Source organism: Oryctolagus cuniculus, chromosome 18, assembly GCF_964237555.1.
Source record: "Oryctolagus cuniculus chromosome 18, mOryCun1.1, whole genome shotgun sequence".
Lineage (NCBI taxonomy): Eukaryota > Metazoa > Chordata > Mammalia > Lagomorpha > Leporidae > Oryctolagus > Oryctolagus cuniculus.
The window spans coordinates 22,571,261-22,587,020 of NC_091449.1; the positions used below are offsets into that span (position 1 = coordinate 22,571,261).

The 15,760-nt window shown below is 61.5% G+C and overlaps 2 protein-coding genes across 5 annotated transcripts in view; both read right to left on the reverse strand.

Moving 5' to 3' along the window:
* LOC138846703 (TBC1 domain family member 3D-like) overlaps positions 1 to 15,760 on the reverse strand; it is a 39,428-nt gene that overhangs the window by 6,642 nt on the left and 17,026 nt on the right. For 2 of the 4 annotated variants that reach the window (XM_070063231.1, XM_070063228.1), the window contains 5 exons: positions 15,420 to 15,519; positions 15,107 to 15,251; positions 5,409 to 14,073; positions 5,172 to 5,257; positions 77 to 4,309 (listed from right to left, as the gene is read on the reverse strand). In XM_070063231.1, coding sequence (XP_069919332.1) covers positions 77 to 149 — 73 coding nt within the window. In that variant the 5' untranslated portion in view covers positions 150 to 4,309; positions 5,172 to 5,257; positions 5,409 to 14,073; positions 15,107 to 15,251; positions 15,420 to 15,519. Of the gene's footprint in view, positions 1 to 76; positions 4,310 to 5,171; positions 5,258 to 5,408; positions 15,520 to 15,760 lie in introns of all 4 variants that reach the window. The other 2 variants (XM_070063230.1, XM_070063229.1) reach the window with 2 other exon arrangements.
* Positions 2,006 to 6,073, reverse strand: LOC138846527 (USP6 N-terminal-like protein). Its single transcript, XM_070062540.1, has 6 exons — positions 6,068 to 6,073; positions 5,172 to 5,257; positions 4,270 to 4,309; positions 3,755 to 3,832; positions 3,203 to 3,310; positions 2,006 to 2,119 (listed from the first exon to the last, which is right to left on the reverse strand). The coding sequence occupies exons 1-6, from the start codon at positions 6,071 to 6,073 to the stop codon at positions 2,006 to 2,008; spliced, it is 432 nt and encodes a 143-aa protein (XP_069918641.1).

The following is a 15,760-nucleotide window of genomic DNA, read 5'->3' on the forward strand; positions in this document are numbered from 1 at the left end:
ACTGTCCTGCACATTCAGGAGCCAGTGAGGGGTGCATGGACTTGCATGCACTGGGCCCCACACGCCATCCACCTACCGTGCATCGCGTGCTTCCTGCTTTCCATGAGCTGCACCAGGGCCCAGAAAGCGTCCTCCTCGGGCATATACATGAGCAACAGCGCCACCACATGGCTCAGACCCTGGCTGTAGCCCACCTCCTGCAAGATCCCAGAATACCTTTAGGAGACCTCCCCTGGCAAGAATGATATCCTAGGATGGCCCACCTCTCAGGCAGATCAGGGTCACCCACTGAAGGGTCCAGGAAGATTTAGGCACAGGGAGCCCCTGTGCCTGAATCCTGCCACTTGGTGTCAGCTGCCCAAGAATTGGAGCCCAGAGAAGTTCTCCAAGTTCCTGGAGGGAATCCTGCAGGGCCTGAGCTTAGGCAGCACAGGGGGAGAGCTCAAGTATGGACACCTGTTACCCCCAAGATGTCAGCATGGGCCAGGTTGCTGTGGGAATCCAGATCCATGCCCATGCAAGCTTCTGGACCCCTGAGCTCTGCAGGTGAGCCGGTGGCCCTTTCTCACACGAGGAAGAAGTAAGCCAGGAAGTGCTACCAGGACCGGAACAGGAGGTGTGCCTCTGGCATGGGTGCAGGCCTGGGCTTCCTGAGTGCCAAGCCCCCTGGGAACCAGGGCACCAGGCAGGGTTGGCCAGTGGCAGGTCAGGGGGGTGGGGATGTCCAGGCCTTGCTGGGTCACCCATGGAGCCCTGCGCCTGCTCCACTCATGGGAAAGTCTGAGTGGGTGGTTGTGGCAGTGGCGCTGTACAGAGTGGGATTCAGGCCCATGGGTCCAACCACAGGGCTGGTGGGTGTAATGGCATCAGTGGGACCCAGAGCAAAGTCGTACACCTGATCTGCCCTGCCTTCGCCCCCCGCCCCACTGCGTGGAATGCTAGTCCTGGGAGGGGCATCCCAACACGGCCAAGCTCCTGGGGTCTGGAGACCAGCCCAGGAGAAGGCTGCCTTTCTCCTCCCAGAACTTGAGGTTGGGTCGAAGAGGCTCAGAGCCTGGCCTCCACCGCTCTTCCTCAGAGCTGTGGATGAGAGAGGCCCCTCAACCCAGGCTGGGATCTCTGTGACCAGGGGTGCCCTGCAGGGACTGCCGGGATAGCACCTGTGCTATGATCCCAGAATACTCACAGGATTGTAGACGGAATAGGCCATCAGTATGTGGAATAAGGCCTGTTGGCTGGAAGAGAGAGGACAGAGGCCGTGTGTCTTGTGCTGCCGAGGCTCTCAGTGCAGCTCTGCCTAACAGAGCCTGACAGCCACACGCAGGGCCCGTGACACTCTGCTCATGCGCAGTGACGTCGTCAGGGCACCTGCGTGTTGTCCACCATGTGGGTGAGCGCCGCCTGCAGGGACACGCACACCTCCCAGGGCGCAGTCACGTGCACTTTCATTTCCCAGGTGGGTGTTCAGGGCACAGGTGAGCGTCCCACTGTGGGAGTGCAGTCCCGTGTGTCCAAGCTGTGGAGAGTCAGCCTCCCATGCACGTTCAGCCTTGTAGGGAGCAGCACCCGGCGTCCTCAGTGGTTTTAGTTCCCCCCTCCCACAGCTGTGCGCTGGTGCCCCTTTGTGGTGTAGGGAATAAGCGTGTGTTCATGCGCTGAGGAGGTGAATTGTGTGTGCGTTCATGAAGGGTCCCCCCCGAGCCTGTGTTCCCGGGGTACTGGGGGGCTGCCCACTGCTTCCTTGTGACTGAGTTGAAGGGCTCCTTGAATATTCTGGAAACAACACCTTTATTAGTTAGATTGCTACTATTGTCTCCCCTGGTGTTTCTTTTCATTTCATTCTCTCCACAGTGTCTTTGGGAAAGTTTGTGTACTATAGAAAAGGCAAGTTTGTTTTCTGTGCTCAATGAACTGTTTTAGGCTTGCACCCAATCTTCCCTAGGGACCCCATGTGCCCCAGGACCCTTGCTCCTCCCACCCGCGGGTCCTCCCCAGCCCAGAGGCCTCACTTCATTCCGTAACGTTCCCGGAACATGAGGTGGTTTCTGAAAGTCCATGCGATGGCGGAGTCGATGTGATGGAAGTGAGTGGCGCCCAGCCTGGCCAGCTCTTTCATCTCCTGCAGGGCAGGGACGAGGGGGAGGGGCAGCCTCAAGAACTGCACAAGCCCCATTGCCACACAAGGACCTCAAGTCCACGTCAGCTCTTCTGGCTGACAGGGAGTTCCCTGCAAGCGCTCATTCCTTTCTGGGTCCCGCCTTGAGGGAGGGTCATGGGCTCCCTAACTTGCCCCAGTGCCCACGTAACCCTGACGGTCAGCAGCAGACAGGGGCTCTGAAAGGTCCCTGTGCACTCCCCCTGCCTGCCTCAGCTCTCAGCACGATGTGGTCTGCCCCCAGCCAGGCTTCTGAGCCTTCTCACTGACATCTCAGGCCCTGCCCTCCAGGAGTCAGCCACAGCCTGACCACTGCTCCATGCTGCCCCCTGCTGGAGGGGCCCATCTCCATCTCGACATTGCAAGCCGCCCTTGGCTTGGAGCTGAGCCTGGGCAATGACTGTCTCCAGGCCCAGCTCCCAGGGCCAGCCCCAGACTGCAGACTTGGGGGAGGCAGGGTGGGCCACACAGCTGGGCCCTGCTCCCTGATGGCAGCCAGGGGCCATGAGAGCCAGCTGCAGCTGACAGCCCTCTGCCCACACCAGTCCTCACTCCCTCCTTTCCCAGAAGCATTGAGAGCTGTGTGACCATTGGAGCGGCCTCTCCAGGCAAGGGCAATGCCAGGGGCTGCAAGTCCATGTGAAGGCAGGGCCAGCTGTGGGCAGGCCTAGGTGAGGGCCGGCCAGCTGCGGGCAGGCCATGTTAGCACAGAGCCTGTGGGGCTCCCTACCTCACACCATTGTGATCTCATCCTGGGAGACCCCCGCCCATCAGGGACCAGCAAGTCCTCTCTTCTGGCCATATGCCAAGCTGCCCAGGTGAGCTCAGCAGAGAGCAGGTTAAAGCCTCTGGCACAAAACACACCTGTCCAGTCCCAGCTGGGTCTGAGGAGACGTGGAGGAGGCACTGACTAGGATCTAGGGAGAGGAAGGCAGGATGGGGAGGAGGCTCCCGAGGGCTCAGTGAGGGACGGTCCTCCACGGAGACTCAGGCTCCTGAGCAGGCCCGAGCAGGCCGGGCCCCCTTGGGCTGAGTGCAGAGCCGTACCGCGTATTTGCCCGGGTTCTGGGCCTTCCTCTTGTCCACCTCCAGCATCACGGCCCACACCTTCCCGCGCACCTGGGCAGGGATGCCTTTGTAGATTCTGCGCTGAAACTACAGGAAAGAGGAGGCTCTGGTGAGTGCTGAACGTGGCCACTCGTGGAGGCAGCGCAGGGTGAGACAGCAGAGGGAGAAGCCAGGGGCTCCCTGTGTATTGGCAGAGGGAGGATCTGCCCAGATGGGGGCCTTATGACCCACAGTGACTGGAGGGCCAAGGGCTCAGGGGCACCGGCTCTGCCGTGTACGGAGTGGCCGCTACAGGGCTCCTGGAACCACGCCTGCCCTGCATCCGGGATTGTCTTCAGCAGTGACTTCAGATTTTCTACCAGGACAGTGTCCTGTGTGTATGGGGAGGTGTGCCCATGACCTGTGTCTCTAGGGACTGGACAGTTGCCCCTGGGCATCTGAGAGGCAGGCGGTGCCTGGCACAGGAATGGGCACTGCTCAAACCCCAATTCAGCTCTCAGTGTTCCCAAGGGGCCCTCATCGCCACGGTACCTTGTCGCTGCCGCGGTATTTACTATGGTTCTTGATCATCTTTATCCACTTCTGGATCCTTCCCACCTCCTGTTTACGCTGGAAAACGAGACAGGATGGCGTGAGCCCAGCTTGGGGCTCTGAGAGGGGCCCTCGGATGCAGCTCAGGAGCTCTGTGGGCGCTCAAATGGAAGGAGGCAGAAAAGGCACAGACCGTGAGCCCCAGATCTTCTGTCTGGGGGAGCATCGGTGGCCTGGCCTCTGACCCGAGCTGCCCCTTCATCAAGGAGAGCCCCTGAGCTCCAGCCAGGTCACTCCCAACCATGCCAATGAGTCAGGGCGGCCGACAGCAGACACCCCTGAGCTGCGGCTCACTTCTGGGACAGGTGAGTGTGGTAAGATGGCAGCAGGTGCCGTATAAGTACCGCATCGCAGGACCTTATGGCGCTCCCACTCACCACTGCCGAGCCCCACGTGCCCCCTCTGCCCAGCTCTGCTTCCAGATGACTGGCCCATGGCCAAGGACTTGTCCTTACCTTTGCCCCCGGGGTGCTGTCTTGGGGCAGCTTCTGCTCACTGGAAAGCAAGGGAGGTGGAGAGGTGAGGACAGGACCACAACAGGCACCGCGACCTCCCTAGTGGGCCAGGGAAGGACCAGCTTCATCCTCTCAGCCCAGGGGACTGAGATGGGGAGGGAGGGGCTGGTGACCATGAGCACAGGGAGCCTAGGGCCAGGCAGGGGCCCTTGCTGCCAGTGGGGGGCTCCAGGCCTGTCAGAGGTCCACCTTCGTGGGTGTGTGGCAGCCCCCCACAGCGGTTGGGGGCTGGCTGTCCTGAGCAGGGCCAGGCTGCCCAGGGCTGAGGCAGCTATATCCCCACATCAGCTCTGCCCAGGACGTCACCCTGGAACTGACCGAGTCTGGGTGGCCTGCCTGAGAGATGCTCAGTGCTGTGAGTGTGCACCTGGGGCTCGAGGTACCTGGGACCCCCACACCCCTCAGGGTCCCCCACTGCCCACCCTCCCCCCGTGCCCTGGCCTCCTGAGGTCATGCGCCCCACCTCACCCCCTCCTCTGTCAGCCCGGACCCTGGCCATCTCTCCACCACTCTGCTCCTGCTTATTCTCCAGGTTCTGGCACAACATGGAGGCAGAAGCCCTTATCCCCGTGCTAAGGTGGGCTGCTGAGTCATGCCAGAGATGGCCCGAGATGGCTCCATCCCTCCAGGTCACCGGAGCCCACCCTCCAGCAACGGGGCCTCTCTCCCCGACATCTGTGGGAACAGCCTCCACGTCCGACTCCTGCCCCCAAATGCTGACCAGTGACTACCTGTGACCACAGCTGGGCTCAAGGTCGGGGCCGGGGACAGGTGTGCCGCCTCATGTTGGGGTTTCTGACCCCAGTCCCGCCCTGGGGTGAGCTGGGGTGTGGAGGACTCACTGCAGGAACCCAAGCCTGTCTGGGACGAGGCAGCCGCCCTCATCGTCCTCTTCTTCGGGCACCAACAGTGCCGCTCCTCGGCGTCCCTGCAGCCGAGAGGGGACCCGGATGAGAAGTCACTGGGGGACCTGTCCACCTGCCCCCTCCCCTGTGTCCCCAGGGAGGCAGGGTCTGGCTCTCACAGGCACAGTCCTTGAGGCAGGGCCCCACCTCCTCCCCCAGCACCCTGGCCAGTACCTGCTCATATTTATTGATGAGCTCTGCTCGCTCCTGGGCCCTCCGGGACCTCAGGGCGTTCATATCCAATCTGTAAGACACACACGCACATGGGAGCCAGCACTGGGGAGCCCACAGGAATGCTGCCCTGAGGGCTGTCCCCCTGGTCAGAGGTGGGGCAGCCACACAGCCAGGCAGGCGGGCACCTGGTGGCCGGGTCCTTGGATTATGACTTGTGCAGAGCTCATTGACTACGGACGGTTGGGGAAGGACAGCCCCCACCTTGCCTCCCCTGCCCTTGGAAAGGATGCTCCTCCCCCAGGCTGGCAGCCACGTGTCCTCCAGGGGGCCCAAGTCCCAAGTCTACGGGGCTCCCTGGCCTGCTCCCAGCTCCCGCATCTCTGCGGCTCTCAGAGCCAGCCTCCCTGCCCACCTGATACCAGCTGACCCGACACCTAGTCTTGAACCCGTGTCCAGACACAGACTCACACCCAGGCCCATTCAACACTGGTGACCAGCAGAGCGGGAGGAATGAGACGACTGTGTACACACTCTGCACACAGGGGCAGCACTCAGAGCTCCACCACATCACTCATGGAATCCAGTGTGGGAGACCAGGGCCACCCCCTGGCAGGACCTTCCCCACACCACAGCTCATGCAGAGAGCAAGTGCCACTCACCTCCATCGCGAATCCATGTGATTCTCTGAAATGCGCCTGCTGCCTACACTACCAACTGGTCAGTTGGGCAGTAGACGCACTACTGGCCTCTGGTCGCCTCCCAGCCCAGAGTGCGCATCTCAGTGACTGTGACATCACAGAAGCCTGCCAGCCAATCCCTAGTGGCTCTGCTGTGGCAGGGCTCAGGGTCCTCAGGCCTGGCTTCATTAAAGGTCACCACAAGTGGGGCCTGTGTTCTCCCCAAGGCCCAGGTGAAGAGGGCAGGGCTCTGGCAGAACTGCCCCGGAACCAGGGGTGCCAGGGCCCTCTGCCACCTGCCGTAACGGTCTCAAGTCCCAGGCAACCGGCACCTCCCACCAATCCTTTCTGCCTCTGCTATTGTATTACAGCCCAACTGTGAAGGCCTCTTTCTTTGAACACAAGGTCGCATAGGGAGCCCCACATAGACCTATCCCCACACTCGGGGCTGCCCCTGCCATGACCTGAACTGAGACTCCCAGGGTGCAGCCTCCTGTCCTACCACAGGCCCCACCCCAGCACTGCCACCCTCTGCTGCCCCTCCTGCTCTGCTCCAGCCCTTCTTCCCTGGAGTTGTAGGAGGTGGACACAGGGGTCCTCTGGGATGGAGGCAGGGGAGCGTCCTGCTGAGCACCTCAGCCAGCGTGGCCCAGCCTGTCCAGAGCGGGAACCAGGGCCCTGTCCTGGACACGGGCCAGGGCTTCAGGCACAGAGCACTGAGAACTCCTGGGCACCAGCACCTGAGCCGCATGCTGGTAACACCGGGCTGCTGCTGACCATAAGGACAGGGACAGCACGCGTCAGGCCGCAGGCAGGAGTAGCCACAGGCCCGCAGCTCCCCGGGGTGCTGATCGCAAGGTTGCTCCCCCTGGGAAAGTGGCTCAACCCTCCCCCAGCACCTCCTTGGTCCTGGGCCCCACACTGCCCCTAGGCTGCCACCTGGGGGCCACAGTTGTTTTTTTCTCCTCAAGGGCCCACTGCTCTGCCTCCCTGCCCACTTCCCCTGCCCTGGCATGGAGACCACAGGGTGCAGGGCCCTGGTCACCCACACACCTGCTGGCCTCCTCTGTGGAGTGTGAATGAGTGCACAGCTGCCCCCCCCCCAACTCAGCTTCTCCGCTTTAAATTGCATTGTAAACTCTTTTGGAGATTCACAAAGTGCTGTAAAATAACACAGCGAGTGCTGAATGGGGACCACTCAGCTTCAGCAGTCTAATGTTCCTAATTGGGTGGAAGACACCCATGCGTTTTCCTTTCTCTGCCTGAGTTCAAACTCCAGATGCCTAGGCTTGGTGTTCTCCACATTGCACTTTCCTTCACTGGGGGGGAGGTTTGTTCCCCAGAGTCCGTGTGCAGGGAGCATGGGTGCATGGGCCCCAACCCAGCTCCTGCATGGACTGACGCTGGCCTCCTGGGGTGACTTAGGGTGCACAGGGGTGAGTTCCCATTGTTGTTGCTACAAATGTTTCCTTACTATCAAGGTGTTGTTACAAATGTTTGATTCGTGAATCTGGGTGGGGGGTTGCTTCCATCCACTGTTCCCCTCACCAGAGGCCTATAGTGGCCAGTGGCTGAGGCCTTAAAATAAATAAATCTTTAAACAATAAAAATTAAACTTCAAGATAAAAGCAAGTTCCTCTGCTTCTCTCCCTCTTTCTCTCTACATCTTTGACTCTACCCGCCTCTCCCTGCACCCCCATGGGATGTTGGCCACTATGTTGCATGCAAGACGAAGGCCGTCCAGAGCCGTGAACCAATCAGCTCGTGTGGCTTGGACATTGCCCCAGTCTGTGGGATTCTGTCACAGTAGCAGAGAGCTGACCGAGACACCTGGTGTCGCCTGTGTTCTCACTGAGCATAGATTTGCATCTGTCGGACGGGGTGTGGTGGGACACAGCCCCAGGGTCCCACAGGGGGGGTAACGAGGGGGTCTCTGCTCCCCAAGCCCTCCTGTCCCCTGGGCTCCCTTTCACTCCTGCAGAGGCAGGGGTCCCCCATTGCTCCTCTGTGGAGAGAGCTCAGTGAGCACAAAGAGCAGGTCTCCCCTGGGGTAAGTGCTTTAGACAGAGTTTGTGGCACCAAGAGGGCTGTGGGACCTTTAAGAGGTGGGCAGAGTAGGAGGTTGCTAGGTGAGATGGGGTGGGGCCCTGGGAAGGGGTGAGTGCTGGGCTCCCAGAATCAGGGCTGGGCCAGCCAAAGGCAGGAAATGCATCTGGGTCTCCCTCCCTCCTGGGTGATGGAACCCCAGTACTTGGACCACCACCTGCAGGTGCCACCTGAACCCCCGAGTGTGCATTAGCGGGGAGCTGGAATGGCAGCCAAGGAGCTGGGAGTAGAACCAGGCCCTCTGACTGGGGATGTGGGCGCCCCAATCCGGGGGACTTCACCGCTGCCTGGAGCGCCCACCCCGACCTCTTCTCTCTGTGAAGCCAGCCCAGGTACAAGTGTGGGAGAAACAGGAAAAGAATCAGCCCACCCTGCCCCCCTCCAGCAAGCCACCGGTGACAGAAGCGGCCGCTGTCTGGGCCTCCCAGCAGCTCCTTGGTCACCAGGATGACACAGATGTTCCTCCCGAGACAGCCCTGTGCCGAGTGCCCTCAGTGAGTTGTGACAGAGCAGGGGGCAGGTGGCAGATCCAGGCCCAGAGGGCACAGACAGGAATGCGGGGGGCCTGAGACAGGCGGCAGCATCATGACCACAGGGCTGAGCCACCGCAGACACCCAGACCCTGGGCCCACTGTGCGGGAGACCCCACGCGGGGTGTGTTTGCGGGGTCACAGCTGCGTCCACAGTTGGGGGTTGGCACTGGGACCAGCTGAGGCACGAGAGAGGATTTCTGGATCATGGCCAGGGGCGTTCATGCCCCCTGACCTTTAGGTCCTTCTGTCTGGTCAGGGACCCCTTCCCACCCCTTATGTCCCTTGGGCCTGGAGGTGGGAGGTCTCATATCCATCTATAGGTGGGCACCACTGCTACCGTGCACGGCCTCACACTGAGCAGCCGAGCAGGTCTCCCTGCAGAGGGCGGGACAGCAGAGTGGCTGTGGCTGTGCAGTTGGGCACGCGCCCCGGCTCTGAGCCGCAGTGTGCTCACGGTGACGCTGGGACTCTCACTGCCGCTCTGAAGCTGGCTAGCCGGCTACGCCTGGTCAGTGAAGCGTGTGTCCTGCGGATCTCGGCCATAGCGACGGAGACCACACACCCCCCCGCCCCGCCCCACACTGCACCCCTGCAGGAACAACACGGACAGCCCTGGATCCAGCCACCACTGGCAGTCACGGCAGCCGGCCCCGCTGCACCGCCCGCCTCCCACACCCTTGCCCGGTGTCCGGTCCAGCACTGAGCAGACTCTGTGCAATGCGGGCTTTTATTGTTGCCTCCTCCTTTGAGAGGCCGCCAGTGCGCGGGGCTGCACCTGCTGAGCACGTAGGCCCAGGGTGGCCCTGGGTCTTCTGGCCGGGAGAGCTCCCTTAACAAAGAGGATCTGAGAAGATTTTACTCTGCAAAGAGAAGTTGGGACACCTGGTGAGGCCGGGGCCCATAGACACCTGCAGGGCGCAGGCACAGGGCACTTCCTGGGGAGGAGCTGCAGCCTGGCACTGGATCTGGGCAGCTGAAGTCAGATCCTCTCCTACACCCTGGGTGCCTGAGAAGCTCTCCTAAAAATCCTTCCCTTGATGAGGAATGAGGGGGAGGTTCTCTGTGGGGGGTGCAGGCGAGGCTGGGACAGGCAGGGGCTACACAGAAGGCCTGGCAAGGTGGCAGTGGCACCGGGGGCCTCCAGGAATGCACAGACCCCAGTCCGCTGGCCCCTTCTGTCTCTGGCACACTTGCAGCCTAGCAGTGCCCATCCCTGCCTGTGCTCCACCTGCAGTCAGGGTTTGGTCTGCTTTTTCCCCAGCTGTCGCCAGGCCCGGGAGGACAGGAAGGGCTGTTGGAGGTCTAATTCCAGGCTCCGGAGCCCCAGATGGCCGTTTGGGGTCCAGGGAGAAGGAAACATGAGGTCTGGGGGTGGAGGAGGGCACCTGAGGGGTCAGGGTGAGTTAGTGAGATTTGAAGGCAGACAGCACCCAGTGGTCACCGCTTGGAGAAGATTCGACTCGGGCGCTGGAGAGGCTGTGGCCAGGGAGGCCAGAGCTGAGATTTTACAGAGGCAGGGCTGCCGTGGGGACAGCGGCCCTGGAGGGTCTTGGGCCTGCCTGGGGGAGCTGAACAGCCATGGAGCCCAGGGCTCCGGGTCCACACAGTCTCCCTCCCTGTCCTTGCCCGCACCGTGGGCGGGGGGGGGGGGCGGCCCCCAACTCTGCGTCCTCATCTGGAGGTTCTTCCCACAGAGTCCCAGGCTGGGCTGTGGTGGGCACGAGCAGTGCCCCTCCCCAGGGCCCCGGAAGGAGCCGGTGTTGGGCCAGGCCCAGCTGGACTCACCACGGCACTGATCGCGTGCCCCTTCTCCTCTGCTGTCAGTTTCCCATCTCGCACTGCTTCAGCGCAAGGGCTGCACTAGCGGGTCACTTTGGTAATTTTGCACATAGGAAATATACTCATCGGAGGGTCCTGACAGAAATTCATAAACAGCTGTCTGCACAGCCGGCAGATGTCACAATCTGAAGAGAAATGGAAGGCATGGGTCACGGCAGGTGCGTCCCTTCCCCCGCCCTGGGAGCCAGCACTGCCCTGGAAAGCTGGCCCCTGCCCCCAGAGCACCCCCAGCCCAGGCGTCCGTGGCTGGCACCCACTGGCAAGAGAGAACAGGAGCCAGGCAGCGCCGAGCAGCACCAGGCAAGCAGCAGGCTTCATGGTGCAGGGACAGCCGCTGCCATCGCGGGGCCCTTTATACCTGCTCTGTGTCCCCAGTGGGGCAGGAGGGGCCTGTCCTCCTGGGAGTGGGGGGCTCCACGCCCAACCCAGGCCACAGCTTGCATGACCTGCAGTTGCAGAGGGCGCACGTGTGTGTGTGTTGATAGTGGCCAAGTCCAGCTCTGGATTAACACAGGGCTTAGCACCTTCTCCCTCTCTCTTCCCGGGGACCTGACCATGGGCCCATGCCTGGGTGCAGGGAAGGAGCACAACCAGTGGAAACCCTGCCTGGGCAAGGGGAGAAAGCACCACACAGGGCCTCTGGAGCCCTGGGCCAGCTCAGCCTCTCGCACCTTGGCTGGGACCTTGACGACTGGCTGCTGTGACTATGGGAACTGCAGGACACCCAGTGCCAGTGTGGCGGGCAGGCTGGAGCACAGCTCCTCTGCTTCTCTCTTGCACTCACGGCCCTGAAGGCTAGGGGACACGGGGTAGACCAGTTGTCTCTAAACACCTACTTGGCATTTGACCACATTCTACTCTTTGGGGCTCGAGGGCCCTGGCTGGGCTGGGAGAGACGCCCAGGTCCTTGTCTTCCCGTGGGGAGAACAGAACCAGGACACACAGAGAAGTGCAGCCTTGTCAAAAGGCAGGGGTCGTGCACTTCTCCATCTCTTCCCGCACCTGTGCTCCCCGAAAGACGCCCCAGGGGAGCCCAGCTCCCTTCTGTCCCTGGCTTCCCCACACACACCCTCTCCCACCCTGCTGCCTCTGCCACCTCCTGCCCAGTCTCCCTCCCTCCATGGCCTCCTTCCATTTTTTTTTTTTTTTAATTTATTTGAAAGCCACAGTTGCAGAGAAGCATTGACAGAGTCAGAGAGCAAGAGGTCTTCCACCCGCTGGTTCACTCCCCAGATGGCCACAACAGCTGGAGCTGCGTCGATCCGAAGCCAGGAGCTTCTTCAGGGTCTCCCATGTGGGTGCAGGGGCCCAAGGATCTGGGCCATCTTCTACTGCTCTCCCAGGCCATAGCAGAGAGCTAGATCAGAAGAGGAATGCCTGGGACTGGAACCACCACCCATATGGTGAGGGAAGTCTTGCAGCTGCAAGTTCACCTCCCCCACACAGGGGAGCACAGCTGGGGCTGGCCGGAAGCTGGCCAGGAAGCAGCAGTGGGACAGGACTCTAGGCGTTCTGACCTGTGATGCCCACATCCTAAGCAGCAGTGGAACCCGCTGTGCCCCAGCACCTGCCCTGCACGTGAGTTCTTGCTGTGGCAGGACTGGGCTGGTAGAGGGAAGCTTGTGCTAAGGCGAGTTCCGCTTCCTTGGCTTGCTCTGCTCTCGTCCACCTGCACACGCTTGCCTTCTGCTGTCCACTGTGGCCAGGAGCAGCAAGAGGGCCTGGTGGGGAGCGCTGATGTGCTTGGGGCTCCCCAGGGTGCAGCCCAGCAGGAGCTGGGAGCCCAGTAGGAGCGACAGCCAGGCTCAGCCCCAGTGCACACTCACCCCTGCGCGCTCGGGCTCGCCCTCCCGTCTTCAGTTCTCCATGCTTTCCCTCCCTTGTGGAGGGACGGGAGCTCCAGGAACATGAGGGCTGTCAGAGGAGCTGAGGGCGTGGCCTGCTTCTCCGAAGTCTCTAAACAAGGACACGTTCACATGGGTAGGAGAGGACTTCAATAAGTTCATGGATATTAGCATTTAAAGTGCACGGGCCAGGGTGGTGCTAACTTGCAATGATGGCATCCCATAGTGGAGAGCTGGTTCGAGTCCCAGCTGCTCAGCTTCGGATCCAGCTCTCTGCCAACAGGCCTGGGAAAGCAGTGGAAGACGGCCCCAATATGTAGGCCGCTGCTCCCGCATGGGAGTCACAGTTGGAATTCTGGTTCCTGACCTTCGCTTGGCATAGAACTGGACCTCAAGGACTTCTGGGGAATCAACCAGTAGATGAAGGATTTGTCTCTCTTTCACTGTCACTCTACATTTTGAATACATAAATAATTCCATTTTTTAAAGATTTATTTATTTATTTGAAAGTCAGAGTTACACAGAGAGAGGAGAGGCAGAGACAGAGAGAGAGGTCTTCCATCTGCTCGTTCACTCCCCAGATGGCCACAACCGCCAGAGCTGTGCCGATCCAAAGCCAGGAGCCAGGAGTTTCTTCTGTGCCTGCAGGGTCCTGAGCGGGTCTCTGCCTGAGGATGGGGGCTGTGGAACCACCCATCTCCCCAGGAACACGGGGAAGCTTGTTGCCGCTGGGCACCGGGGTCACAAACTGGAGCAAACTCCTTTCCATGGAACAATTTAATACAGGCTCAGCACCACCTGAGGGTGGCGGTGGGGGAGGGGAGCGGGGAGGAGAGTACAGTGGCTCCTGGCACGGCTGTTGTCTTCCAGTGTCAGGGTGTCCTGGCCCCAGGAAGAGCCTGGGCGGTGGGGGCTCAACCAAGTGCATAGGATGCCGTGAAGACACACGGAAGGCTGCTGCCCAGCCTGGGCAGGACAGATGCTGGACTCGGCCTCTCTTCTAGGAGGCACCCATCATCCAGGTGCCCCGTGGAATAAGAGGTAAGGAGGCCTCTGGCCAGGGAGGGCACGCGGGTCTGGTCTCCCAGCCCAGGGCTGGCTCTGGCCGGCTCCAGCCCGTGACTGTCCCCAGAGTGCGTGGGGCTGCCATGCCAGTAGGGGGAAGTCTTCAGCCGTGGCCCCCAGGCGGGGACAGCCTGCATGGGCCCTGGTTCCGGGGGCTCCGAGGCCCGTGGAGGAGCCCACATCCACAGGCCCTCCCGGCTGCCAGCGTCGGAGGAGTCGTCCTCCCTGTGCTCTGGCCCGCTCAGGTTAGGGAGACTGGCGCACTGGCACAGGCCTCCCCACCTCGAGCACTTTGGAGACTCCGTGGGGCTGGCAGAACCTGGAGACTCTGTGGTCCCCACAGGGGAGCCCAGGCCGAGGGACTCTGGGCTGCCTTCCCAGCTCTCCTCCTCCTCCATGCCTTCCCTCTCGGCGATGCAGAGGCCAAAGCTTTCTGGAGGACGGATCATCACTGCACGAGTAGCGGGACCCCTGGTCTGCTCCCACACTGCCACTGTGTCCTGAATGGTGATTTTGGCCTTCGGAGCAGTGGGGGCAGGAACGTGCATCTGGGGGACGCGTGCCTGCCCCAGGGGCCTGCTGCACCGTTTTATAGCCTTGGCTGCAAGAAGAGACACGGTTTGTTTACCACAGCCCCCGTCTGGCCTGCTCGGTGCTTGCCCCGACCTCATCCTGGGGTCCCCATCACCACGTGTGATGCTGAGGACTCTTCCAGGCTGCTGGCCCCAGAGGGGAGGGTGTGTGCAGCCCGGGCAAGGGGAGCCCTGGGACACCACCGGCTCCTCCTGCACAGCCCCACAGGGTGGATGGCCCTGAACTCCCCACCTCACTCTCATCTCTGGGGACCCAGGCACCAACTCAGGACCCCGTCACCTCCCCCACCTGACCTCCTGCGCCCTAACAGTGCATTCGCTGAGTTACCCACATCTGAGTCCCTCCAACATGGCTGGAAAGGAACTGAGCCTAAGATGATGGGGGTGAGAGCTGGGGCTGTAGGGCAGACATGGAGATCGGTTTAGGCCCTTGGGAACAGGGAATGCAGTTTCTAAAGAGGTGGCAGGGGTGCCCTGTGTCCTCTGCCCCTGGGCCACTGTCTCTTTCCTGGTGAGCCTGGGCTGTCACCGCTACTGTCCCAGGAGCACCCAGGGAGGCAGCATCTGGAGGCGCAGTGGGGCCTCCCCAGTGCCTGGACAGCCTGCACCTGGACCTCCACTTAGAGCCTCTAGAGCTGGGACAAGCCCATCTCTGCTCTGCATGGGGACCCAGGCGCTCAGGTCCTTGATGGCAGCAGCAGCAGGGGACGAGCACGGGGACCCCTCCCCACCAGAGCCCAGAGGCCAGCGATGCTCTGGGTCCCGCTGACTTCTGTTGGCCCGAGGATAGAGCTGCAGAGCCCACACTCAGTTGCCCTTGAGTTCTGCCGCAGGGGCCCCCAGCGCCTGCCTCTGTGCCCACCCCTGCTCACAGGAGTGCACTCGGCTCCCACAACTGGGCTCAGGGCACCTGGGCCTTCCAGGGGTTCTCAGATGGCTGAAGGGGATCCAGTGCCGGCTGGTTTCCCCTTCACTGCACAGGGTCTCCCACAGCCCCACCTCCCTCTAGCCCTGCCCACATCCAGGTGGGAACCCACCCACCTGTCCTAGGAGGGTCCTGTGTGCAGACAGCTGTGGTCATCGGGCCAGGATGTCTTGGGTGTCACGCCAAGCACTGGAGGGACTGCTCAGGGGCCAATTTCCAGTGCGATGACCCTGGCCACTTCTCCTTGTGGTCTGTGGGGGCCTGGGATTGGGGATGCAACAGGGGGATTCTCAGTGCCCTCCTGAAGGGAACCCAGGCCTCCCAAACCCCCTCATCCCTCCCTCAAGTCCTGCTCATGAGGGACAGGCAGGGGGACCCCCAGCTCCTCCGTCCCCAGAACCCGGGCCTCTGTGGGCCCTGAGGACTCACTGTGATGGATCTTGAGGGCCGTGTATGCCATGGCCGGGAGCACATGCTCGCCCGCCAGGATGTAGATGTCCCGCATCCTCAGAGCCAGGGGGAACGGCACCTGGGGACAGAGGCATTGGAGGACCCGCCCGTCAGGGCCTCAGCAGGGCCCACAGGGGTGGATGTGCAGTGTCACTACAGGGGACAGGAGGAGACGCCAGGAGCAGTGACCCAGGATATTGAGGATCTCTGTCTCTCTGCCTTTCAAAGAAATAGAAAGATCAATAGGGGCCTGTGCTCTGTACAGTAGGCTAAGCCTCCACCTGCCACACCGGCATCCTGTATGTGGCCAGTTTGCGTCC